Source organism: Hylobates moloch, unplaced genomic scaffold (assembly GCF_009828535.3).
Source record: "Hylobates moloch isolate HMO894 unplaced genomic scaffold, HMol_V3 SCAFFOLD_2, whole genome shotgun sequence".
Lineage (NCBI taxonomy): Eukaryota > Metazoa > Chordata > Mammalia > Primates > Hylobatidae > Hylobates > Hylobates moloch.
Window position 1 is genome coordinate 23,000,131 of NW_026652277.1, and position 22,161 is coordinate 23,022,291.

Sequence of the window (22,161 nt, forward strand, 5' to 3'; positions counted from 1 at the left end):
ATGACAAAAACACCAAAAGCAATTGCAACAAAAGCCAAAATTGACGAATGGGATCTAATTAAACTAAAGAGCTTCTGCACAAAAGAAACTATCATCAGAGTGAACAGACAACCTACAGAATGGGAGAAAATCTTTGCAATCTACCCATCTGACAAAGGTCTAATATCCAGAATCTACAAGGAACTTAATCAAATTTACAAGAAAAAAACAAACAACCTCATCAAAAAGTGAGCAAAGGATATGAACAGACACTTCTCAAAAGAAGACATTTACGTGGCCAACAAACATGTGAAAAAAAGCTCAACATCACTGATCATCAGAGAAATGCAAATCAAAACCACAGTGAGATACCATGTCACACCAGTCAGAATGGCGATTATTAAAAAGTCAGGAAACAATTGATGCTGGTGAGGCTGCGGAGAAATAGGAATACTTTTACACTGTTAGTGGGAATGCAAATTAGTTCAACCATTGTGGAAGACACTATGGAGTATTCCTCAAGGATCTAGAACCAGAAATAACCATTTGACCCAGCAATCCCATCACTGGGTATATACTCAAAGGAATATAAATCATTTTACTATAAAGAGACATGCACACGTATGTTTACCGCAGCATTATTTACAATAGCAAAGACATAGAACCAACCCAAATGCCCATCAGTGATAGACTGGATAAAGAAAATGTGCTACATATACACCATGGAATACTATGCAGCCATAAAAAGGAATGAGATCATGTCCTTTGCAGGGATATGGATGAAGCTGGAAGCCATCATCCTCAGCAAACTAACACAGGAACAGAAAACTAAACACTGCATGTTCTCACTCATAAGTAGGAGTTGAACATTGAGAATACATGGACACAGATTGGGGAACAACACACACCAGGGCCTGTTGGGGGTTGGCGGGTGAGCGGAGAGAACTTAGAGGATGGGTCAATAGGTGCAACAAACCACCATGGCACACGTATACCTATGTAACAAACCTGCACATTCTGCATATGTATCCCATTTTTTTTAGAAGAAATAAAGGACAAAACATTTTAAAAATTAAAAAAAGAATATCTTGAATGGCAATATCAGGCCTGGTTGAAATCTGAACCTAAACTTAGGCACATGTGGTGGCTGAGCTCTTCAAATGTGGCTAGTGCAACTGTGAAACTGAATTCTTAACTTTGTCTGATTTTAATCCATTTTAACTTAAAAATGGATACTCGGTTCAGTTACTGGAAGATATTTATGTTTATTTGGAATAATTTGGGGATGTGAATCTGCTTGTTTATCTGTAAACTGTATGAACTGTAAATGCATTCTTACTCTACTCATCTCTTGGAGTATTTTTCAGTGCCTCGGGCATCGTGCTCCCCACTAAGAGACCAGATAGCGCAGTTTCCACCCTCATGGAGCCTCCAGTAGGGCAGGGAAGATAGATCATAACAGAATGGTAACTGAGAGCCACAACAGGGAAGTTTGCGGATAAATGAGAACAGAGTGGTGGAGCCCCACATGTGCAGGGAGAGCAGGAATTGCTGAGATCCTACTGCATTCAATTCAATGCACTAGGAAATCTTGTTGTTGTGGGGGTTGGTGGGGTGTGCATATGTGTGTTTCAGACAGGGTCGAACTCTGTTGTCTAGGCTGGAGTGCAGTGGTGCAACTCTAGTTCACTGCAGCTCCGAACTTCTGAGCTTAAGCAATCCTCCTACTTCAGCCTCCCGAGTAGCTGGGACTACAGATATGTGCCACCACACTCGGCTAAATTCTTTTATTTTTATAAAGACGGGGTCTCACTATGTTTTCCAGGCTGGCCTTGAACTTCTGGGCTCAGGAGATTCTCAAACCTTGGCCTGCAAAGCTGCTAGGATTACAGGTGTGAGCTACTGCGCCCCACCTTGGAAATCTTGATTTTTGTTCTACCAAAAGAATTCCCTGCTCTAAATATTTACCAGATAACATCAGCCCAGCTCATTCATGAACATCAACTAACATCTGATCTGAAAATAAGACTGTTCATTTTTAATATAATTTTTTCCTTAACTGCAGGCTCATCTTCAGACTTCTCTGTGTCATGTAACTTTTCGGTGCCTTAAAATCAACAAGACAGATGGTCAGTGATCCCAAACAAAAGAAGTATCTATACATCCATGAGTTTTCAAGATGGAGTCCTTATTTGCTTCTAGTCACCCTTCCCAAATAGTGGGGAGAGATTAAATATGTGAATCAACTTTCCTCTATGTCATAAGACACCCTGGACACAGTGTTATTTGGCCAATTGCGCCTATAGTTCCACTTAAAAGAGTCATTTATCAATGTAAAAACGTTATAGTACCTTTTGAATAGTTTTGTGATCCTTTTCTGCCATCTCTTTCATACTTATAAGTTCATCTTCTGTAAACAAAAGGAGAGAGAGGCCAACCATGAAATTACATGCTTATGCCCCTGTATTTAAACGGCCTGCTTCAGGGCAGGCTGTGGGGCACTAGCAGGCATAGTGGACACAAGGCCTAGCAGGACTGTGACCTTCACAACTGCCCTTGACATTCGCAGCCTTCTTCCTGCTGTTCAGATGGCTGGTCAGATAGGGATTAAGAAGTAAGTTCAAGATCCAAGTGTGGCTGAAGGCTGAAAGCTTTTCATCAATACTAGCGACGGACATTTTTGCTGTTAGTCACAGCCAATACAAAGAGCTTTAGCAGGTGGCAGTTTATGACTTAATAAGAATGACCCAAAACTAAAAAGCCTCACTATGCCACAGCAGAAGAGAACGAGACTATACTGGCATGGTAGAATTTTACATCCAAGGGATAATATTAATATATCTCATTTTACTGATATTTTGCTATAATTCATTTTATTGCCTGCTCATTGCTTTGAATACTGCAGATTAAGGACAACATCATGTAATTAACATAATCACACGGATCACAGTTAAATGAAAAAGTACGTTAAAGCAATCTCACCTTGGTGATTATTTTTTTCCCTTTTCCACATGTTCTAACAACTTCGGTGATTTAAACACAGCTTTCACCAATGTTTGTGGTATGAAAGAAAAGGGGTATTTCATATACAAATGAAATTGTATATTTGAGCTTTGTATCAAAAATTGAAGTAACTACTAAGTACTAGCATATTTTCCTGAAGGGCTAACTCTGTTTTCCCTACAAAGCATATCCCTATATGTATTCTTAAGTATTTAAATATTACCAAGTTTAGATAATCAGTTAAGCTTCTGAAACAAATCAGCAAAAGTTTCTATCTGGTTATAATATTTCTAAGTGAAATGGAGCATTGATTAGCAAATTTTTGCAAAGGCCAATGTCTGTCTTGAAACAACATCCTGAATTAACGTGACATGGCTCAGGGGTACAACTACAAACACATCCTCTGTCCCAAGCAAGAAATGCTATCTTCAATAAAAAGCAAAGATGGCTATGAAATTGATCTTTCAAATGTAAATAACCAAACGAATGTACGTTTGGAAAAGACAAACATAGTTATGAGCTTTACAAAGTGACCAATATATAGATTTTTCTCAAAAGTGATTTCAAAATGTTACCTAATCCTGAATTTTCTTTTAGATTGATCTGGATTTCTTCTTCAAGCTCTGAAATGATCTGAAGCAGCCTCTCATTTTCCACTTTGTACTCCAAATTTTCCTTTTCTAGGTTTGATTTTGGAAAGCTGGTTTCTTCGGCAAAAGATTCCTAAAAGATGGAGAATGCCATATTCCTAAGCAGGGAACCAAGGATTTAAATATGCAAGACAAGGACAATACAGATACAGAAAAGCTATCATATAATTTTCTGAATTCTATTACACACTTATAATAAGAATAGTAAAAAGGAAGGAGCCTAAATAGAGCTTGCTGGAAGAAAGGCTCCAGTACATTCTGTACAAAGACCTCAACACATGGGGACATTTTATTGACAGGAATAATGCATATCATACTGTTTGTGTGCCCTCATCATTCAGGTCAATTCATTATGGAGGCTGTGTCCAGGGAGGCAGCTGGGGCCCCTCCACCCACACTTCCCTCTGTGTGTGTCTGAAGTGCTGTCCGCCTGTAACTAGGCAGGCTGGGGGGACCAGGACGGACAGCGCCAGGGGGTGGCAGAGTGCATGGCTAAGGAGGGGGGCTTGTTGCCTTTGTGGCATTTCCCAGTGTCAGTGCTGCCAGTGTCATGAGGAGCACATCACATGTCAAAGTGGTGACGTTTTCAGGCTGGGAGCCGCATGGAGTCCATCAGGCACACGGATATCCACACAGTTGGTTTTCTGCTTGGTGGAGGAGCCACCCAGAGGCAATTCATATTCTGAACATTAACATGGCTTTGCATGCTTGTCACACGGGGTCTGTGCAGGCGTTTAATGCTATTGAAGACTTCGGTTTAAATCTCTATGCAAACAGTGATTACCTTGTAAGAAGGTTTCAGGATAACTTACAACAAAAGACTTTAAAGTTATAGTTTTAGTAAAGCAAACTCATTTACATTTTTATTATGTGCGTCTTTTGTTTAAATCTTGCCATGTCCATTATGGGAGAGCTTTTTCTTACGCAATAGACGCGCTTATTGGGACAGCTACTCTTTTTTTTTTTTTTTTTTTTTTGCCTTCTTCTTCTTGTCTGTTTCAAAGCTATTGAAAACATCTGAATATCCTCCCTTATGGTTGTCTAGATTTTACTGCCACACATTAAAAAAAAAATTAAGATGTAATGGATTGGGGGAGCTGGTGCAGAACTTTATACTTTATTGTGGTACGATATTAAACAGATTATGCAATCTCAAAATATTATTATGCCAAAGGAGATAGAAGATTCTACATGCCTTGTTCAAAATTACTATAGACATTAAAAATACTTTTGAACTTAAGGTCATCGCAGGTGAATTATAACTTATTCTTTTTACAGTAATTCCATCATGGCAATAAATAAAAATAAAATCTTCCCTCGAAAACAAGATAATTTCTCTCGACCGATTTCCCTTTGGAACTACACTTTCATTTAAGTTTAAGGATATGTGGAAGTAAATTATTAAAATATTTTCCCCATAACAGTTTTAAAGAAAAAGAAGTGATTTAAATTTTTTGTAGTACATTAATAAGTACATTAATAAGTCCTTTAAAACAAGTGACTTACTAATGAAATTACGTATGGTATATATATATATGTGTGTGGTTTAAGAGTTAGTAATATTTAAAATACATTCTTAAATTTTGCACTAAGCTCAATTACAAACCTTCATGACTTTGATTCACCATTTCATTTAAATTATTTGAGCCCAATTCATCTTAACTAATGAGAACTAACAAACCTAGTAAGTAGTTAATAAACAACACTGTTTTCTTAATAAAAGAAGAATCCCAGTCATTAATTTCTTGTCCCACATTGTTCAATTTGAGACCATCACAGAATGCATTTATAGACTAAAAGGTTTTTTTTTTTTTGTGGAAAGAAATAAACAATACTGGCCTTAATAGGCTTAAGCATACTTTTCCTAACAGTGGCAGAATATGAACATCCACAGAGCACCCGATTCTCATAAACTAAAGAAGAACTATTTGAATTCATCAGATGAAGTGTAAAATTTACAAATGGTAGCAACTAATACCTAACTACGCGTTCTAAGAATTTCTTTGTATGAAAGCAGGACGCAAGGAAAACACGTTAAATCCGGGGGTTTGTCCTTCACATATCAATCCACAACCCCTGTTCTTCCGAGGTTAACCCTTAGCTCTGTCCCCACCATCTGTCAGCTGCGGGAACTGCAAGTAATTAACTATTCAGACGCCCACAGCAATGAGGACACTCATTAGCAAAATGAACAAAGGGATCCTTCTGAGCTGCTATGGTCCTCTGTTACACTCTGAGTGGCAGGTTTTGTGGTGGTGTTCCTTCTGCCATCTGCCCACACTGCTAGATTGTGCTTGCTTAAACCAGGAGACTTTTAAAAAATAAACTGCATTAATAAAATGAGGTTAAGAAGGATGGAGATCATTAAAAGGCAGTTAACTGGATGTAGCCGTTTAAACCACACTATATTCTAAGAGAGACTGTGTGTAATCCATGATCATTCTGGAATTTCAAAATTGTAAAGAAACTTACCAATCTCAAGTTTTTCTTTCATATTATAAAAACTAGGACTTCAGGTGGTGGCATATGTGCTATATCTTTTGTGAATATTCACAAGATGCATAGAATTACAAACTGAATCCCAAATTGAATCTCAAAAGAATCATTTTGGAAAACAGGTGTACTTGGGAGCTTTGCTCCTCAAATGTGGTCCATGGACCAGGAGCCTCAGCATCACCTGGGAACTGATTAGAAATGCAGCCCCCTCAGGCCCAACCCAGGGCTACTGTGTCAGAGTCTGCATCTAACGAGATCTGCAGGTGATGCATGTGAGCGGTAAAGTCTGAGAAGTCCTGCTTCAGAGCACTTTCTGTGCCTTCTCAGCAGTTTCCCCTCCACGGGCTCCATTGAATTAGACATCTCAATTTTCTGGGGAGGAGCAGAGTTCTGATGCAAGCCCATGCCTCATGACAGTCACAGAGAAGAGCAGGTGCTTTCCCAATGAGTGACAACCAGGAAAGTGGCACTCTGGGCAGTGCAACCCTGCAGAGCTGCCACTCTTGAATGACAGCTCTGTTTCAGAGCTGTCAGCAACAAGCAGATATGCTCAGCATAAAAGGTAGGTGGGTGATGGTTGCAGGGCTCATCAGTGTTGGGATAAGAAAGAAAAATGAAAAGTCTATTCAAAATGCCAGCTCCAGTTGAAATTAAAACACATGCACAGGCACGCACACACACACACACACACACAGAAACACACACACAATTACAGAGACATAAAGGCTAACCTCCTTTATAAATTCTCAAGAGGATTAGCTAACGGACAGCATGGAAACCTGATGACTACAATGGTATGCAGCTGAGTCACATTGATTTCCCACCGAATAAAACCTGAACATTTCATCCCTTGAATGAAGTTGCTCTTGGAAAAATTCAACATTCAGGATGTTCCCATCTGGAGATGAGAAATTACAACTACTTATTAATTATAAAGCTATCGAAGTAATTTGATAATCAGTAAGAGTAAACTAGATAACTGTAAACTAAAGCTTGTTTTTTTTTTGTTTTTGTTTGTTTGTTTTTTAAATATGGAATGCTTCACGAATTTGTGTGTCATCCTTCCGCAGGGGCCATGCTAATCTTCTCTGTATCGTTCCAATTTTAGTATATGTGCTGCCGAAGCGAGCACTACTTTGAAATTTTTAATTGTCTTTCCAAATTCCGTGTTCCCAATCTAATTTGAGACTTGGTGTCCCAAGCGTTTTTAAAATACCACTAGAGGGGGCAGTTGAATCAGATGAAATTTCAAATAAAAAGATCTAGAACTTAAGGTTTTCGGAAAGTTTGTTCTTAGAGAATGTAGAAAAAAAGTGTGTTTCATTTTATTTGATATAAGCTATGATCTGCCTTTGTGGCATTCACGTCCGTGTTCTTGAAATGGTGACACGTGGAGGTGGAGCCAAGATGGCCGAATAGGAACAGCTCCAGTCTACAGCTCCCAGCGTGAGCAACGCAGAAGACAGGTGATTTCTGCATTTCCATCTGAGGTACCAGGTTCATCTCACTAGGGAGTGCCAAACAGTGGGTGCAGGACAGTCAGTTTAGCGCACCGTGTGCAAGCCGAGCCAAAGTAGGGCGAGGCATTGTCTCACTCCAGAAGGGCAAGGGGTCAGGGAGTTCCCTTTCCTAGTCAAAGAAAGGGGTGACAGACGGCACCTGGAAAATCAGGTCACTCCCACCCTAATACTGCGCTTTTCCAACGGGCTTGGAAAACGGCACACCAGGAGCTTGTGTCCCGCACCTGGCTCGGAGGGTCCTACACCCATGAAGTCTCACTGATTGCTAGCATAGCAGTCTGAGATCAAACTGCAAGAAGGCAGTGAGGCTGGGGGAGGGGCGCCCGCCATTGCCCAGGCTTGCTTAGGTAAACAAAGCAGCCAGAAAGCTCGAACTGGGTGGAGCCCACCACAGCTCAAGGATGCCTGCCTGCCTCTGTAGGCTCCACCTCTGGGGGCAGGGTACAGACAAACAAAAAGTCAGCATTAACCTCTGCAGATTTAAATGTCCCTGTCTGACAGCTTTGAAGAGAGTAGTGGTTCTCCCAGCACACAGCTGGAGATCTGAGAATGGGCAGACTGCCTCCTAAAGGGGGTCCCTGACCCCCGAGCAGCCTAACTGGGAGGCACCCCCCAGTAGGGACAGACTGACACCTCACTCAGCCAGGTGCTCCTATGAGACAAAACTTCCAGACGAACGATCAGACAGCTGAATTTGCAGTTCACAAAAATCCACTGTTCTGCAGCCACTGCTGCTGACACCCAGGCAAACAGGGTCTGGAGTGGACCTCTAGCAAACTCCAACAGACCTGCAGCTGAGGGTCCTGTCTGGTAGAAGGAAAACTAACAAACAGAAAGGACATCCACACCAAAAACCCATCTGTACATCACCATCATCGAAGACCAAAAGTAGAAAAAACTACAAAGATGGGGAGCAAACAGAGCAGAAAAAACGGAAACTCTAAAAAGCAGAGTGCCTCTCCTCCTCCAAAGGAATGCATTTCCTCACCAGCAACAGAACAAAGCTGGACGGAGAATGACTTTGACAAGTTGAGAGAAGAAGGCTTCAGACAATCAAATTACTCCAAGCTACAGGAGGAAATTCAAACCAATGGCAAAGAAGTTAAAAACTTTGAAAAAAAATGAGACGAATGTATAACTAAAATGACCAATGCAGAGAAGTGCTTAAAGGAGCTGATGGAGCTGAAAGCCAAGTTTCGAGAACTACGTGAGGAATACAGAAGCCTCTGTAGCCAATGCGATCAACTGGAAGAAAGGGTATCAGTGATGGAAGATGAAATGAATGAAATGAAGTAAGAAGGGAAGTTTAGAGAAAAAAGAATAAAAAGAAATGAACAAAGCCTCCAAGAAATATGGGACTATGTGAAAAGACCAAACCTACGTCTGATTGGTGTACCTGAAAGTGACAGGGAGAATGGAACCAAGTTGGAAAACACTCTGCAAGATATTATCCAGGAGAACTTCCCCAATCAAGCAAGGCAGGCCAACATTCAGATTCAGGAAATACAGAGAATGCCACAAAGATACTCCTTGAGAAGAGCAACCCCAAGACACATAATTGTCAGATTCACCAAAGTTGAAATGAAAGAAAAAATGTTAAGGGTGGCCAGAGAGAAAGGGTGGGTTACCCACAAAGGGAAGCCCATCAGACTAACAGCTGATCTCTCAGCAGAAACTCTACAAGCCAGAAGAGAGTGAGGGCCAATATTCAACATTCTTAAAGAAAAGAATTTTCAACCCAGAATTTCATATCCAGCCAAACTAAGCTTCATAAGTGAAGGAGAAATAAAATACTTTACAGACAAGCAAATGCTGAGAGATTTTGTCACCACCAGGCCTGCCCTAAAAGAACTCCTGAAGGAAGCACTAAACATGGAAAGGAACAACTGGTACCAGCCCCTGCAAAAACATGCCAAATTGTAAAGACTATCGAGGCTAGGAAGAAACTACATCAACTAACGAGCAAAATAACCAGCTAACATCATAATGACAGGATCAAATTCACACATAACAATATTAACTTTAAATGTAAATGGGCTAAATGCTCCAATTAAAAGACACAGACTGGCAAATTGGATAAGGAGTCAAGACCCATCAGTGTGCTGCATTCAGGAAACCCATCTCACGTGCACAGACACACATAGACTCAAAATAAAGGGATGGAGGAAGATCTATCAAGCAAATGGAAAACAAAAAACGGCAGGGGTTGCAATCCTAGTCTCTGATAAAATAGACTTTAAACCAACAAAGATCAAAAGAGACAAAGAAGGCCATTACATAATGGTAAAGGGATCAATTCAAGAAGAAGAGCTAACTATCCTAAATATATATGCACCCAATACAGGAGCACCCAGATTCATAAAGCAAGTCCTGAGTGACCTACAAAGAGACTTAGACTCCCACACAATAATAATGGGAGATTTTAACACCCCACTGTCAACATTAGACAGATCAACGAGACAGAAATTTAACAAGGATACCCAGGAATTGAACTCAGCTCTGCACCAAGCGGACCTAATAGACATCTACAGAACTCTCCACCCCAAATCAACAGAATATACATTTTTTTCAGCACCACACCACACCTATTCCAAAATTGACCACATAGTTGGAAGTAAAGCTCTCCTCAGCAAATGTAAAAGAACAGAAATTATAACAAACTGTCTCTCAGACCACAGTGCAATCAAACTAGAACTCAGGATTAAGAAACTCACTCAAAACCGCTCAACTACATGGAAACTGAACAACCTGCTCCTGAATGACTACTGGGTACATAACGAAATGAAGGCAGAAATAAAGATGTTCTTTGAAACCAATGAGAACAAAGACACAACATACCAGAATCTCTGGGACACATTCAAAGCAGTGTGTAGTGGGAAATTTATAGCATTAAATGCCCACAAGAGAAAGCAGGAAAGATCCAAAATTGACACCCTAACATCACAATTAAAAGAACCAGAAAAGCAAGAGCAAACATTCAAAAGCTAGCAGAAGGCAAGAAATAACTAAAATCACAGCAGAACTGAAGGAAATAGAGACACAAAAAACCCTTCAAAAAATTAATGAATCCAGGAGCTGGTTTTTTGAAAAGATCAACAAAATTGATAGACCGCTAGCAAGACTAATAAAGAAGAAAAGAGAGAAGAATCAAATAGATGCAATAAAAAATGATAAAGGGGATATCACCACCGATCCCACAGAAATGCAATCTACCACCAGAGAATACTACAAACACCTCTATGCAAATAAACTAGAAAATCTAGAAGAAATGGATAAATTTCTCGACAAATACACCCTCCCAAAACTAAACCAGGAAGAAGTTGAATCTCTGAATAGCCCAATAACAGGCTCTGAAATTGTGGCAATAATCAATAGCATACCAACAAAAAAGAGGCCAGGACCTGATGGATTCACAGCCAAATTCTACCAGAGGTACAAGGAGGAACTGGTACCATTCCTTCTGAAACTATTCAAATCAATAGAAAAAGAGGGAATCCTCCCTAACATATTTTATGAGGCCAGCATCATCCTGATACCAAAGCCGGGCAGAGACATAACCAAAAAAGAGAATTTCAGACCAATATCCTTGATGAACATTGATGCAAAAATCCTCAATAAGATACTGGCAAACTGAATCCAGCAGCACATCAAAAAGCTTATACACCATGATCAAGTGGGCTTCATCCCTGGGATGCAAGGCTGGTTCAACATATGCAAATCAATAAATGTAATCCAGCATATAAACAGAACCAAAGACAAAAACCACATGATTATCTCAATAGATGCAGAAAAGGCCTTTGACAAAATTCAACAACCTTCATGCTAAAAACTCTCAATAAATTAGGTATCGATGGGACGTATCTCAAAATAATAAGAGCTATCTATGACAAACCCACAGCCAATATCATACTGAATGGGCAAAAACTGGAAGCACTCTCTTTGAAAACTGGCACAAGACAGGGATGCCCTCTCTCACCACTCCTATTCAACATAGTGTTGGAAGTTCTGGCCAGGGCAATCAGGCAGGAGAAGGAAATAAAGGGATTCAATTAGGAAAAGAGGAAGTCAAATTGTCCCTGTTTGCAGATGACATGATTGTATATCTAGAAAACCCCATTGTCTCAGCCCAAAATCTCCTTAAGCTGATTAGCAACTTCAGCAAAGTCTCAGGATAAAAAATCAATGTACAAAAATCACAAGCATTCTTGTACACCAATCACAGACAAATAGAGAGCCAAATCATGAGTGAACTCCCATTCACAATTGCTTCAAAGAGAATAAAATACCTAGGAATCCAACTTGCAAGGGACGTGAAGGACCTCTTCAAGGAGAACTACAAACCACTGCTCAATGAAATAAAAGAGGATACAAACAAATGGAAGAACATTCCATGCTCATGGGTTGGAAGAATCAATATCGTGAAAATGGCCATACTGCCCAAGGTAATGTATAGATTCAATACCATCCCCATCAAGCTACCAATGACTTTCTTCACAGAATTGGAAAAAACTACTTTAAAGTTCATATGGAACCAAAAAAGAGCCTGCATCGCCAAGTCAATCCTAAGCCAAAAGAACAAAGCTGGAGGTATCATGCTACCTGACTTCAAACTATACCACGAGGCTACAGTAATCAAAACAGCATGGTACTGGTACCAAAACAGAGACATAGATCAATGGAACAGAACAGAGCCCTCAGGAATAATGCCGCATATCTACAACTATCTGATCTTTGACAAACCTGACAAAAACAAGTAATGGGATAATGATTCCCTATTTAATAAATGGTGCTGGGAAAACTGGCTAGGCATATGTAGAAAGCTGAAACTGGATCCCTTCCTTACACCTTATACAGAAATTAATTTGAGATGGATTAAAGACGTACATGTTAGACCTAAAACCATAAAAACCCTAGAAGAAAACCTAGGCAATACCATTCAGGACATAGGCATGGGCAAGGACTTCATGTCTAAAACACCAAAAGCAATGGCAACAAAAGCCAAAATTGACACATGGGATCTAATTAAACTAAAGAGCTTCTGCACAGCAAAAGAAACCACCATCAGAGTGAACAGGCAGCCTACAAAATGGGAGAAAATTTTTGCAACCTACTCATCTGACAAAGGGCTAATATCCAGAATCTACAATGAACTCAAACAAATTTACAAGAAAAAAACAAACAATCCCATCAAAAAGTGGGCAAAGGACATGAACAGACACTTCTCAAAAGAAGACATTTATGCAGCCAAAAAACACATGAAAAAATGCTCATCGTCACTGGGCATCAGAGAAATGCAAATCAAAACCACAATGAGATATCATCTCACACCAGTTAGAATGGCCATCATTAAAAAGTCAGGAAACAACAGGTGCTGGAGAGGATGTGGAGAAATAGGAACACTTTTACACTGTTGGTGGGACTGTAAACTAGTTCAACCATTTTGGAAGTCAGTGTGGCGATTCCTCAGGGATCTAGAACTAGAAATACCATTTGACCCAGCCATCCCATTACTGGATATATACCCAAAGGACTATAAATCATGCTACTATAAAGACACATGCAGATGTATGTTTATTGCGGCACTATTCACAATAGCAAAGACTTGGAACCAACCCAAATGTCCAACAACGATAGACTGGGTTAAGAAAATGTGGCACATATACACCATGGAATACTATGCAGCCATAAAAAATGATGAGTTCATGTCCTTTGTAGGGACATGGATGAAACTGGAAACCATCATTCTCAGTAAACTATCACAAGGACAAAAAACCAAACACCGCATGTACTCACTCATAGGTGGGAATTGAACAGTGAGAACACATGGACACAGGAAGGGGAACATCACACTCCGGGGACTGTTGTGGGGTGGGAGGAGGGGGGAGGGACAGCATTAGGAGATATACCTAATGCTAAATGACGAATTAATGGGTGCAGCACACCAACATGGCACATGGATACATATGTAACAAACCTGCACATTGTGCACATGTACCCTAAAACTTAAAGTATAATAATAAAAAATATATATATAGTATTAGTGAAGATTCAAATTACACTAAAAAAAAAAAAAAGAAATGGTGACACGTATGCTTTCCATCACCCTCAGTCAGGAGGGGAGAGCAGAGCCCTGTGCTTTGTTGGGGTCTCCAGGAGAAATCCATACACCCCATTAATCAGAATCACCTCACCTTCCTCAAATCTTAAGAGTGTTTACAGAAATTCTAATGTGCTCTTTGGGGACTAATTACGTTGGAATAACCAGGGTATTCTGGATGCCATTGAAAGGCAGAGAACAACCTGCTTACACATGAGCCGGTGTGGCTCCCACCTGCTCTCCTCTTCACAAAGCCACAGCCCATTCTCACGCTTTCCCCAGAATGTCCAGCTGGGCCAGGTAACCAGCTGAAGAGAAAAGTTAGAGGTGTAAACATTTCCAGAGTATAGGGAGCTGTCTTACCCAATTGGGATGTTCTCAACAGTCCAGAGATCTGTTTGGTACATTTTATGGAATACAAACTGATGGCCATAAGGATTTGTGCATTTCCTTATAATATCTGAATTGATACATGAATATTTCTTCAAAGAACTTGAAGCAATTTACATTCAACACAGCAGGTGTTCTTTTCATAACTCTCTACTTTAGCCAGGTGGGTATCATGTTGCATTTCACAAATGGGAAATAAATGGATCAAAATTGCCTTGCCACATCTACACTGGATGTCTTTGGCTGAGGTAGGATTAAAAGAGAACTATTACAGTTTTTAGTCTTTTCTATTAAACTGTTCTCTTCAAAAAGTAAAAGTAAATGTAAACCCAAGAAAAGGTTTTTCAAAGGCAAATGCAAAAATTGAATGTGCTTCCTAGTCCAAGATATATACAAAAATTAATATTCAACTTTATTAGATCTATGCTATTGACACAATACTGTATTGCTTAGAAGGTGCTCAATTTTTTCTAGATATAAAGATTTCTCATAGATTAACAAAGTAAACACTGAAAGCAAACATTTAAACCAGATTAAATACGATCCTTTAGAATGGTTTGTGTTTGATTCATTATCTCTTATAACGTTGAAGTTTTAAATAAGAGTACTAGTGAGGGATTTAGATAAACCATAGATTGTATTCAAAGGCATGAGCAACCCATAAGTGTTTCTTCCTAGTGTTAACATTTTGACATGTAACTTTTCAGATTTTCCTGTATGCATGTGTCGATATTTCTGTGTATTTTTTTTTTGCAGTTGCAAGGTTTAATAGAGTGAAATAGAGTGGAAACAAGGCTCCCATACAAAGGGAAGGGACCCAAAGAGGGTAGCCATTGCCAGCTCGAATGCTTGGGTTTATATCCTGATCATTGTCCCTCCCACTGTGCTCTCAGGCAACAGATGATTGGCTATTTCTTTACCTCCTGTTTTTGCCTAATTAGCATTTTAGTGAGCTCTCCTTACTATCTGATTGGTCTGGTGTGAGCTAAGTTGCAAACCTCGTGTTTAAAGGTGGAAGCACTCACCTTCCCAGCTAGGCTTAGGGATTCTTAGTCGGCCTAGGAAATCCAGCTAGTCCTGTCTCTCAGTGCCCCCTCTCAACAGGAAAACCCAAGTGCTGTTGGGGAGGTTGGCCGACGACCGCTCTAAGTGCTTCCTGCTGAATTGGGGTGTAGTAGGGGTCGCGCAGTTGAGATTTCCTCGGAAGGGGTGCCTTTGATGTCATTAACATCGGAGCATGGGCTAGCAGGCCGGTCCAGGGGTCTGTGGTAGATCTTAGTCATAGACTGCATCTGGGGCTCCATTTGAAGAATGATTTGTAGTTTTACAGCTTCTATTCTGGAAGAGACAAACTTAACAAGGAGGTTAAAGATACAGGAATTGAAATGTATGGCCTGCAGTGCAGGGGATTATTTCTTTGGCACGCTTGAAAGGCCCTGACTATCTGCTTGATAGTTTTGAAAAGGCCTGGTCCAGTAAATAATAATTTGGCCACCTGATGAGTGCTATTAATGCCTAAGTGAAAGGTTTGGTGAAGGGTTTTAAGTAATTTCCATTGGTTAGCTGCAGGCAAAAGTATTTTTCCTTCTTCCGTGGCTAGCCATCCTGAGGGAAGGCAACTATGTCCTCGTGAGGTTCCCCATTCTATTTCTTCTTCTGAGTACTGGGGCTTGGTTTCCTGGAGGGGATTACCCCATACTCGGGGTCCCCTTCTATAAGCATTTCTAATGGAGGGTCCTACCTTGTGGCTCTTTTAGCTTCAATATCTGTTTGGCAGTTCCTTTCTATTTCCTTTCCTTTCCTTTCTGATGACCCCGGCAGTATAAGACTGCCACCTATTCAGGTTTCTGTACAGCCAATAATATTTCCCTAATGGCTTCCTGATGTTTGATAGGTGATCCCTTAGAAGTTAGGAATTCCCTTTCTCTCCATATTGCTGCATGGGCATGGAGGACTAGGTAAGCATACTAGTCTGTATATATATTCACCCTTTTTCCTTCTCTTAATTCTAGTGCCCAAGTGAGGGCTATTAGTTTTACCAGCTGAGCACTAGTTCCTGGAGTGAGGGGATTACTTTCAAGTATTCCATTCTCACTGACAACTGCATACCCCGCTTTTTGAAGTTCTTTTTCTACAAAGGAACTTCCATCAGTACACAAGTTGAGGTCGGGATCAGTCAAGGGAACCTCTAAAAGGTCCCCTCGAGTGGCATAGGTTTGAGCAGTTACTTGTTGACAGTTATGTTCTATCTTTTCTTCTTTGTCTGGAAGAAATGTGGCTGGGTTAAGAGTTGCACAAGTGCGCAGTCACAGCACTGGCCCTTCAAGTAATAGATACTTAAGTAAACAGTTGTCTGACAGCCACAAGTCTCCTTTAGCAGTGAGTATGCCATTCACATCATAAGATGTCCACACAGTAAGATCTCTTCCCTGTATTATTTTAACTGCTTCAGATACTAAGACTGCTACTGCTGCCACTACCCATAAACAACGAGGCCAACCCGGCCGGGTGTGGTGGCTCATGCCTATAATCCCAGCACTTTGGGAGGCCGAGGTGGGTGGACACAAGGTCAGGAGATTGAGACCACCCTGGCAAACACAGTGAAACCCCATCTCTACTAAAAATACAAAAAATTAGCTGGGCGTGGCAGTGTGCACCTGTAGTCCCAGCTATTCGGGAGGCTGAGGAAGGAGGATGGTGTGAACCCGGGAGGCGGAGCTTGCAGTGAGCCGAGATGGCGCCACTGCACTTCAGCCTGGGCGACAGAGTGAGACTCTGTCTCAAACAAACAAACAAAAAATAAAAACAATGAGGCCAACCCTTTGTCACTACATCAATTTCCTTACTCAGGTATGCCACAGGTTGCAAGCTCATCCCTCAGACCTGTGTGAGGACTCCTAGAGCTATTCCTGTTTTTTTCTGTGACATATAAAGAAAAGTCTTGCCCCATTGGCAAGCTTAACACTGGGGCTTGGGTTAGGGCCTTCTTTAGGGCCTGGAAAGCCACTTCTGCTTCAGGTGTCCATCTTACTAAATGGGTATTGGCTTTCTGAGTTTCCTTAATTCGTGTATATAATGGTCTGGCTATTTCGCCGTACCTGGGAATCCATATTCGGCAGAAACCTGTTATGCCAAGGAACCCTCTTAGCTGCTTTAGGGTTTTGGGATGAGGATAAGCCAGTATAGGCTGGATACGTTCCTCACTGAGGGCCCTGGTGCCTTTGGATAATGTTAGCCCTAAGTATTTAACCTGCTGTGAGCAGAGCTGAGCTTTTGGTTTGGAAACCTTGTAGCCACAGGTAGTGAGGAAATTTAAGAGCGCTTGGGTGGCTTGATGGCACAAGGTTTCTGAATGGGTGGCTAAAAGTAAATCATCCATGTACTGAAGGACAAGAGTGTCCAGGTATGAGAACTGGCTCAAGACTTGGGCTAATGCCTGGCCAAATAGATGAGGGCTATCCCTGAACCCTTGGGGTAAAACAGTCCAGGTGAGTTGAGACATTGAGTTTGAAGGATCTTCAAAGGCAAACAAGAATTGAGAGTCAGGATGTACAAGGATGCAGAAAAAGGTATCCTTAAGGTCCAGGACTGTAAACCACTCTGTTTCCTCTGGTATTTGGGAAAGCAGAGTACAAGGGTTAGGTATAGCAGGGTATAGAGGAACAACAGCCTCATTGATAATCCTGAGATCTTGCACTAACCTCCACTGTCCGTTGGGTTTCTGTACTCCTAAAATTGGAGTATTACACGGGCTATTGCATGGTTTTACTAGGCATTGGGCTTTTAGGTCCTTAACAATCTTTTGGAGTCCTCGTTGGGCCTCGGGTCTAAGGGGGTACTGCCTTTGGTAGGGAATGGAGGCGCAATCCTTTAGTTTAACTTGAACAGGATGGGCATTCTTTGCTCATCCATTTTGTCCTTCTGTTGCCCAGACTTCAGGATTAATTCCTTCCTCAAGCAGGGGACAACAAATGGGTGTTCCTTCTCCTATGTTCAGGTGTATAATGGCCCCTGCTTTTGCTAGAATGTCTCTCCCTAACAAGGAAGTGGGGCTTTCAGGCATAATTAGAAAAGCATGTGAAAAGAGTAAAGTTCCCCAGTCACAACTTAGTGGCTGGGAGAAGTATCTAGTGACTGGCTATTCCTAGGACCCCTTGGATAGTGATGGATCTGGAGGACAGTTGTCCGTGACAGGACAGTAAGACTGAGAAGGGGCTGGGCACAGTGGCTCACACCTGTAATCCCAGCACTTTGGGAGGCCGAGGCGGGCGAATCATGAGGTCAGGAGATCGAGACCATCCTGGCTAACACGGTGAAACCCCGTCTCTACTAAAACATACAAAAAAATTAGCCAGGCGTGGTGGTGGGCACCTGTAGTCCCAGCTATTCAGGAGGCTGAGGCAGGAGAATGGCGTGAACCCAGGATGTGGAGCTTGCAGTGAGCCAAGATCGCGCCACTGCACTCCAGCCTGGGTGACAGAGCAAGACTCCGTCAAAAAAAAAAAAAAAAAAAAAAAGACTGAGAAGGCTGCGCCAGTGTCCAGGAGACAGTTAACCTCCTGGCCCTCAATGGTCAAGCATATCTGGGGCTCTGTGAGGGTGATGGCATGGGCTGGCGCTTGCCCCAGGCACCCTCAGTCCTGCTGCTGGATCATCTGGTTAGTGGCTTCTGACTCAGAGGACCTTCGTCCCCTGGGGCAGTGGGCCTTCCAGTGATTCCCTTGACATAAGGGGCATGGACGAGAGGGCGGCTTACTTGTACTTGGACAATCTTTTTTAAAGTGTCCTTGTAGACCACACTGGAAGCAAGCCCTATCAGGCATTCAATTTGCCCAGCGTTTTCCTTTTCCAGAACCTCCAAAGTCCGCTTGCCTGAGGGCCATGACTAAAGCGGTGGACTTTTTTTATCCTGTTTGTCCTGTTCTGCCTGCTCCTCCTGATCTCTATTATAAAAAACCGAGGTTGCCAAGTTCAATAGGGTTTTTAAGTTTTGCTCCGGGCCCAAGGCAGACTTTTGAAGTTTTTTTCTAATGTCTGCAGCTGACTGAGTGATAAACTTATCTTTTAAGATTAGTTGGCCTTCAATAGAGTCAGGTGACAGAGAGGTATGCTTCCTCAGTGCCTCCCTTAGTCTCTCCAGAAAGGCAGTAGGATTTTCTTCCTTTCCCTGTGTTATAGTGGACATCATTGAATAATTCATAGGCTTCTTCCTAGTTTCCCTTAGTCCTTCTAGCACTCAAGTTAGCAAATGTCTGCGGCACCAATCTCCATGTTCTGACTCTGTGTCCCAGTGAGGGTCTACACTGGGAACTGCCTGCTGGCCTGTGGGGAATCATTCTTTTTCCTCTGTTGTCATCCTATCATTGACCTGACTGAGATACCAGAGATCACCAAACTCTCGGGCTGCAGTTATGGCGGCACTTCTCTCATCTGGGGTTAGTGTCTGATTTAGCAGTAACATTGTATCTGTCCATGTCAGATCAAAGGATTGTCCTAACACTTGTAAAACATCAATATAGCCATCACGGTTATCTGAGAATTTACCTAGGTCTATTTTAATTTGCTTTAAGTCTGAGAAAGAAAAGGTACATGCACTCTAGCTGGACCGAATTCTCCTCCTCCCACTGCTTGGAGGGGGCATAATCGGGGAATATTGGCACTCTTTGGTTCATTGTTTACCCCTTTGTCTATCTCCTCTTGGATATTTGGGTTGAAGAGTGGTCCTTATTAGTTGGGGAATGAGTTGGGGGTACGCTGGGGTAGGGAGGTAGACTGAGGGCTTCCTGTAGGGCATAAATCACACTTTTTACATAATTGCGAGTTGTCTCTTAATGAAAAGAAAGTTTGTACATGTGGCACTTCACTCCATTTGTCTTTTTCCTACAAAAGAGGTCTAGCTGTAAGATGGTGTTATAATTTATACTTCCCTTAGGAGGCCAGGTTTCTCCCCCTTGAAGAGGATGTCCTGGCCAGATGGTACTGCAGAAGAATATAAGTCATTTCTTTCTTAGCGTCTGAGAGTCAAATTGGTCCTAATTCTCTAGAATACATCTTAGGGGCGTTTTTGCCTTAGGGGGAACGTTTCCCATCTGAAAAAAGAACATATGAATGCCAGCACCCCTAGTCATTTTCCGATGAGCATTAGTCCTAGAGTGTCCTCTATGGTCCTAAGCTTATTCCTTTCCAGGGTGCGTAACCATCCACGGACCTCTGCTTATCAGATTAGTTACGCTCACCGATGTAGCAGTCCTGCATCTGTTTTCCCGTGTTTCTTGATCACAAAGAAAGGGGTTCAGGCTGCTGGATTCTAGTAGTCCTTTACCAGCATGCCCAACATTGCCTTTGCACTCAGGAGTGAGTTCTAGAGCTGGGCTGGGTTCCTGAGTATTTCAAAACAACCCAGCTGCCCCATCAAGATGTATTCCCATAAACAACAGTTCTTATGCAAATTTGTTTCAGAGAGGGTATAGCTAACCTTTGAGTCAGGATTGAGATCGTCTTTTGATTCTTTAAGTACTTTAAGGCTTGGCTGAGTGCAAACAGCTCGCACATTTGAGGAGACCAATTATTAGGCAATTTTTCTAACTCTGCTTCCACAACAGTCTCCGTATCAATTACTGAATACCCATTGTGGTTTTTTCCTCAATCAACTGGGAGAAATCATTTATCGTCCTGTCCTGAAGGGAGTTCCTCCTAGGTCTGGTCGGACCTTTGTATGGTAATTAAGATTTAAATCCCGTTAGGAAATCTGCTGGGTTAAGGGAATTATCAGTGGTTGGAGTTACATTACCCTTTTCTAACAGAATAGCCCCATGCTTTAAGATTTTTGAGTTAGTAAGCTACCTTTTTGCTTTTTTGACTTAGAATAATTCTGAACTGGTGAAGCGTGCTCACAATGAGATTTCCTCTAAAAGTTACTTTTCTACTTTCTTCTGTTAGCAAAGCAGTTGCTGCTACCGACTGAATGCATTTGGCCCGTCTGCGGGTTACTGGGTTAAGGATTTTTGATAGGAAAGCTAGGGGTTGTCAGTGGCCTCAGGGCTTTCGGGCTAAGGCCTTATTTACACTGACAACAAAGTGGCATTGGAGTATTATAGGGTCACAGACAAGACCTTCAATTATCAATTACAGGTTTTTAATTTACCCTGGCTTTTAAAGGAATAGGGCACACTTTATTACTATTTCTATCTTTTTCTTTCTTTTTGACTCCCTCTTTGTCTCTCCATCTCTCTCTCCATCTCTCTCTCTCTCCGTCTCTCTCTCTCTCTCCGTCTCTCTCTCCATCTCTCTCTGTCTCTCTCTCTCTCCTGCCCTGTCTCTCTCTCTCTTAGCCATTACAAACTTGGGGCCCTGACAAGGGTGGTGGGGAACGGGTCCCACATCACTGCCCATGTCGAGAGCTGTATACCTAAATCGGGAGAGACACCAGGGATAAGACTCCCTGGATTTATAGCCTAGATGCCTAAGGATGCAGCCTAGAGCATCCTTAGATCCCTTTGGAGATACAACTTGCTAGAGGAAATGAAAGTCTGAACCATTAGTACCTAGGAGGCAGGGATCAGAGGAAGTAGATTCAGAGGTAAGGAGAATTTTGGGGCTACACTTCCAAGAAAGTTGTGGTCGGGACCCGGGAGGTATGGGTCAGAAGGAAAGGTAGGGGCGCACGCATGGGCAACTGTTGGGTAGAAACTTCTGGCTGCGCTATGATCTCAACCAGCTACTGCCGGGAGTTCGGGACAACAGGTTTCTGCCTCTAGTTGGCCCTCGGCTTCCCCAAGAAAATTGAAAGTGGAAGGTGGCTCCAGGCAGACCAACATCCCCAACCCAGAAGTGTTGGGGGTTGTTAGAAAGCCCTTCCCCAGACAGCCTCACACCTGAGTCTTAAGTCCGGTGGCTACACTATCGTTTTTAACGGGCCAACAAGTGCCCGGTATTTTCCTCCAATTCTAAGGATAGGACAGAATAGCAAGTGAAAGTGGTCCCAATATTATTCACCGCTTTGGAGGTCCCATCTGGGCCGCCAAAA

The 22,161-nt window shown here is 41.9% G+C and overlaps 1 protein-coding gene and 1 non-coding gene across 2 annotated transcripts in view; both read right to left on the reverse strand.

The window, feature by feature from the left end:
- Positions 1–22,161, reverse strand: part of CUNH10orf67 (chromosome unknown C10orf67 homolog) — a 157,705-nt gene that overhangs the window by 93,722 nt on the left and 41,822 nt on the right. The window contains exons 6-7 of the mRNA XM_058432271.1: positions 3,558–3,705; positions 2,331–2,389 (exon numbers count right to left, since the gene is read on the reverse strand). Coding sequence (XP_058288254.1) covers positions 2,331–2,389; positions 3,558–3,705 — 207 coding nt within the window. The remainder of the gene's footprint in view (positions 1–2,330; positions 2,390–3,557; positions 3,706–22,161) is intronic.
- On the reverse strand, positions 7,154–7,260 carry LOC116477080 (U6 spliceosomal RNA). Its single transcript, XR_004250338.1, has one exon. It is a non-coding gene; the product is annotated as a U6 spliceosomal RNA (small nuclear RNA).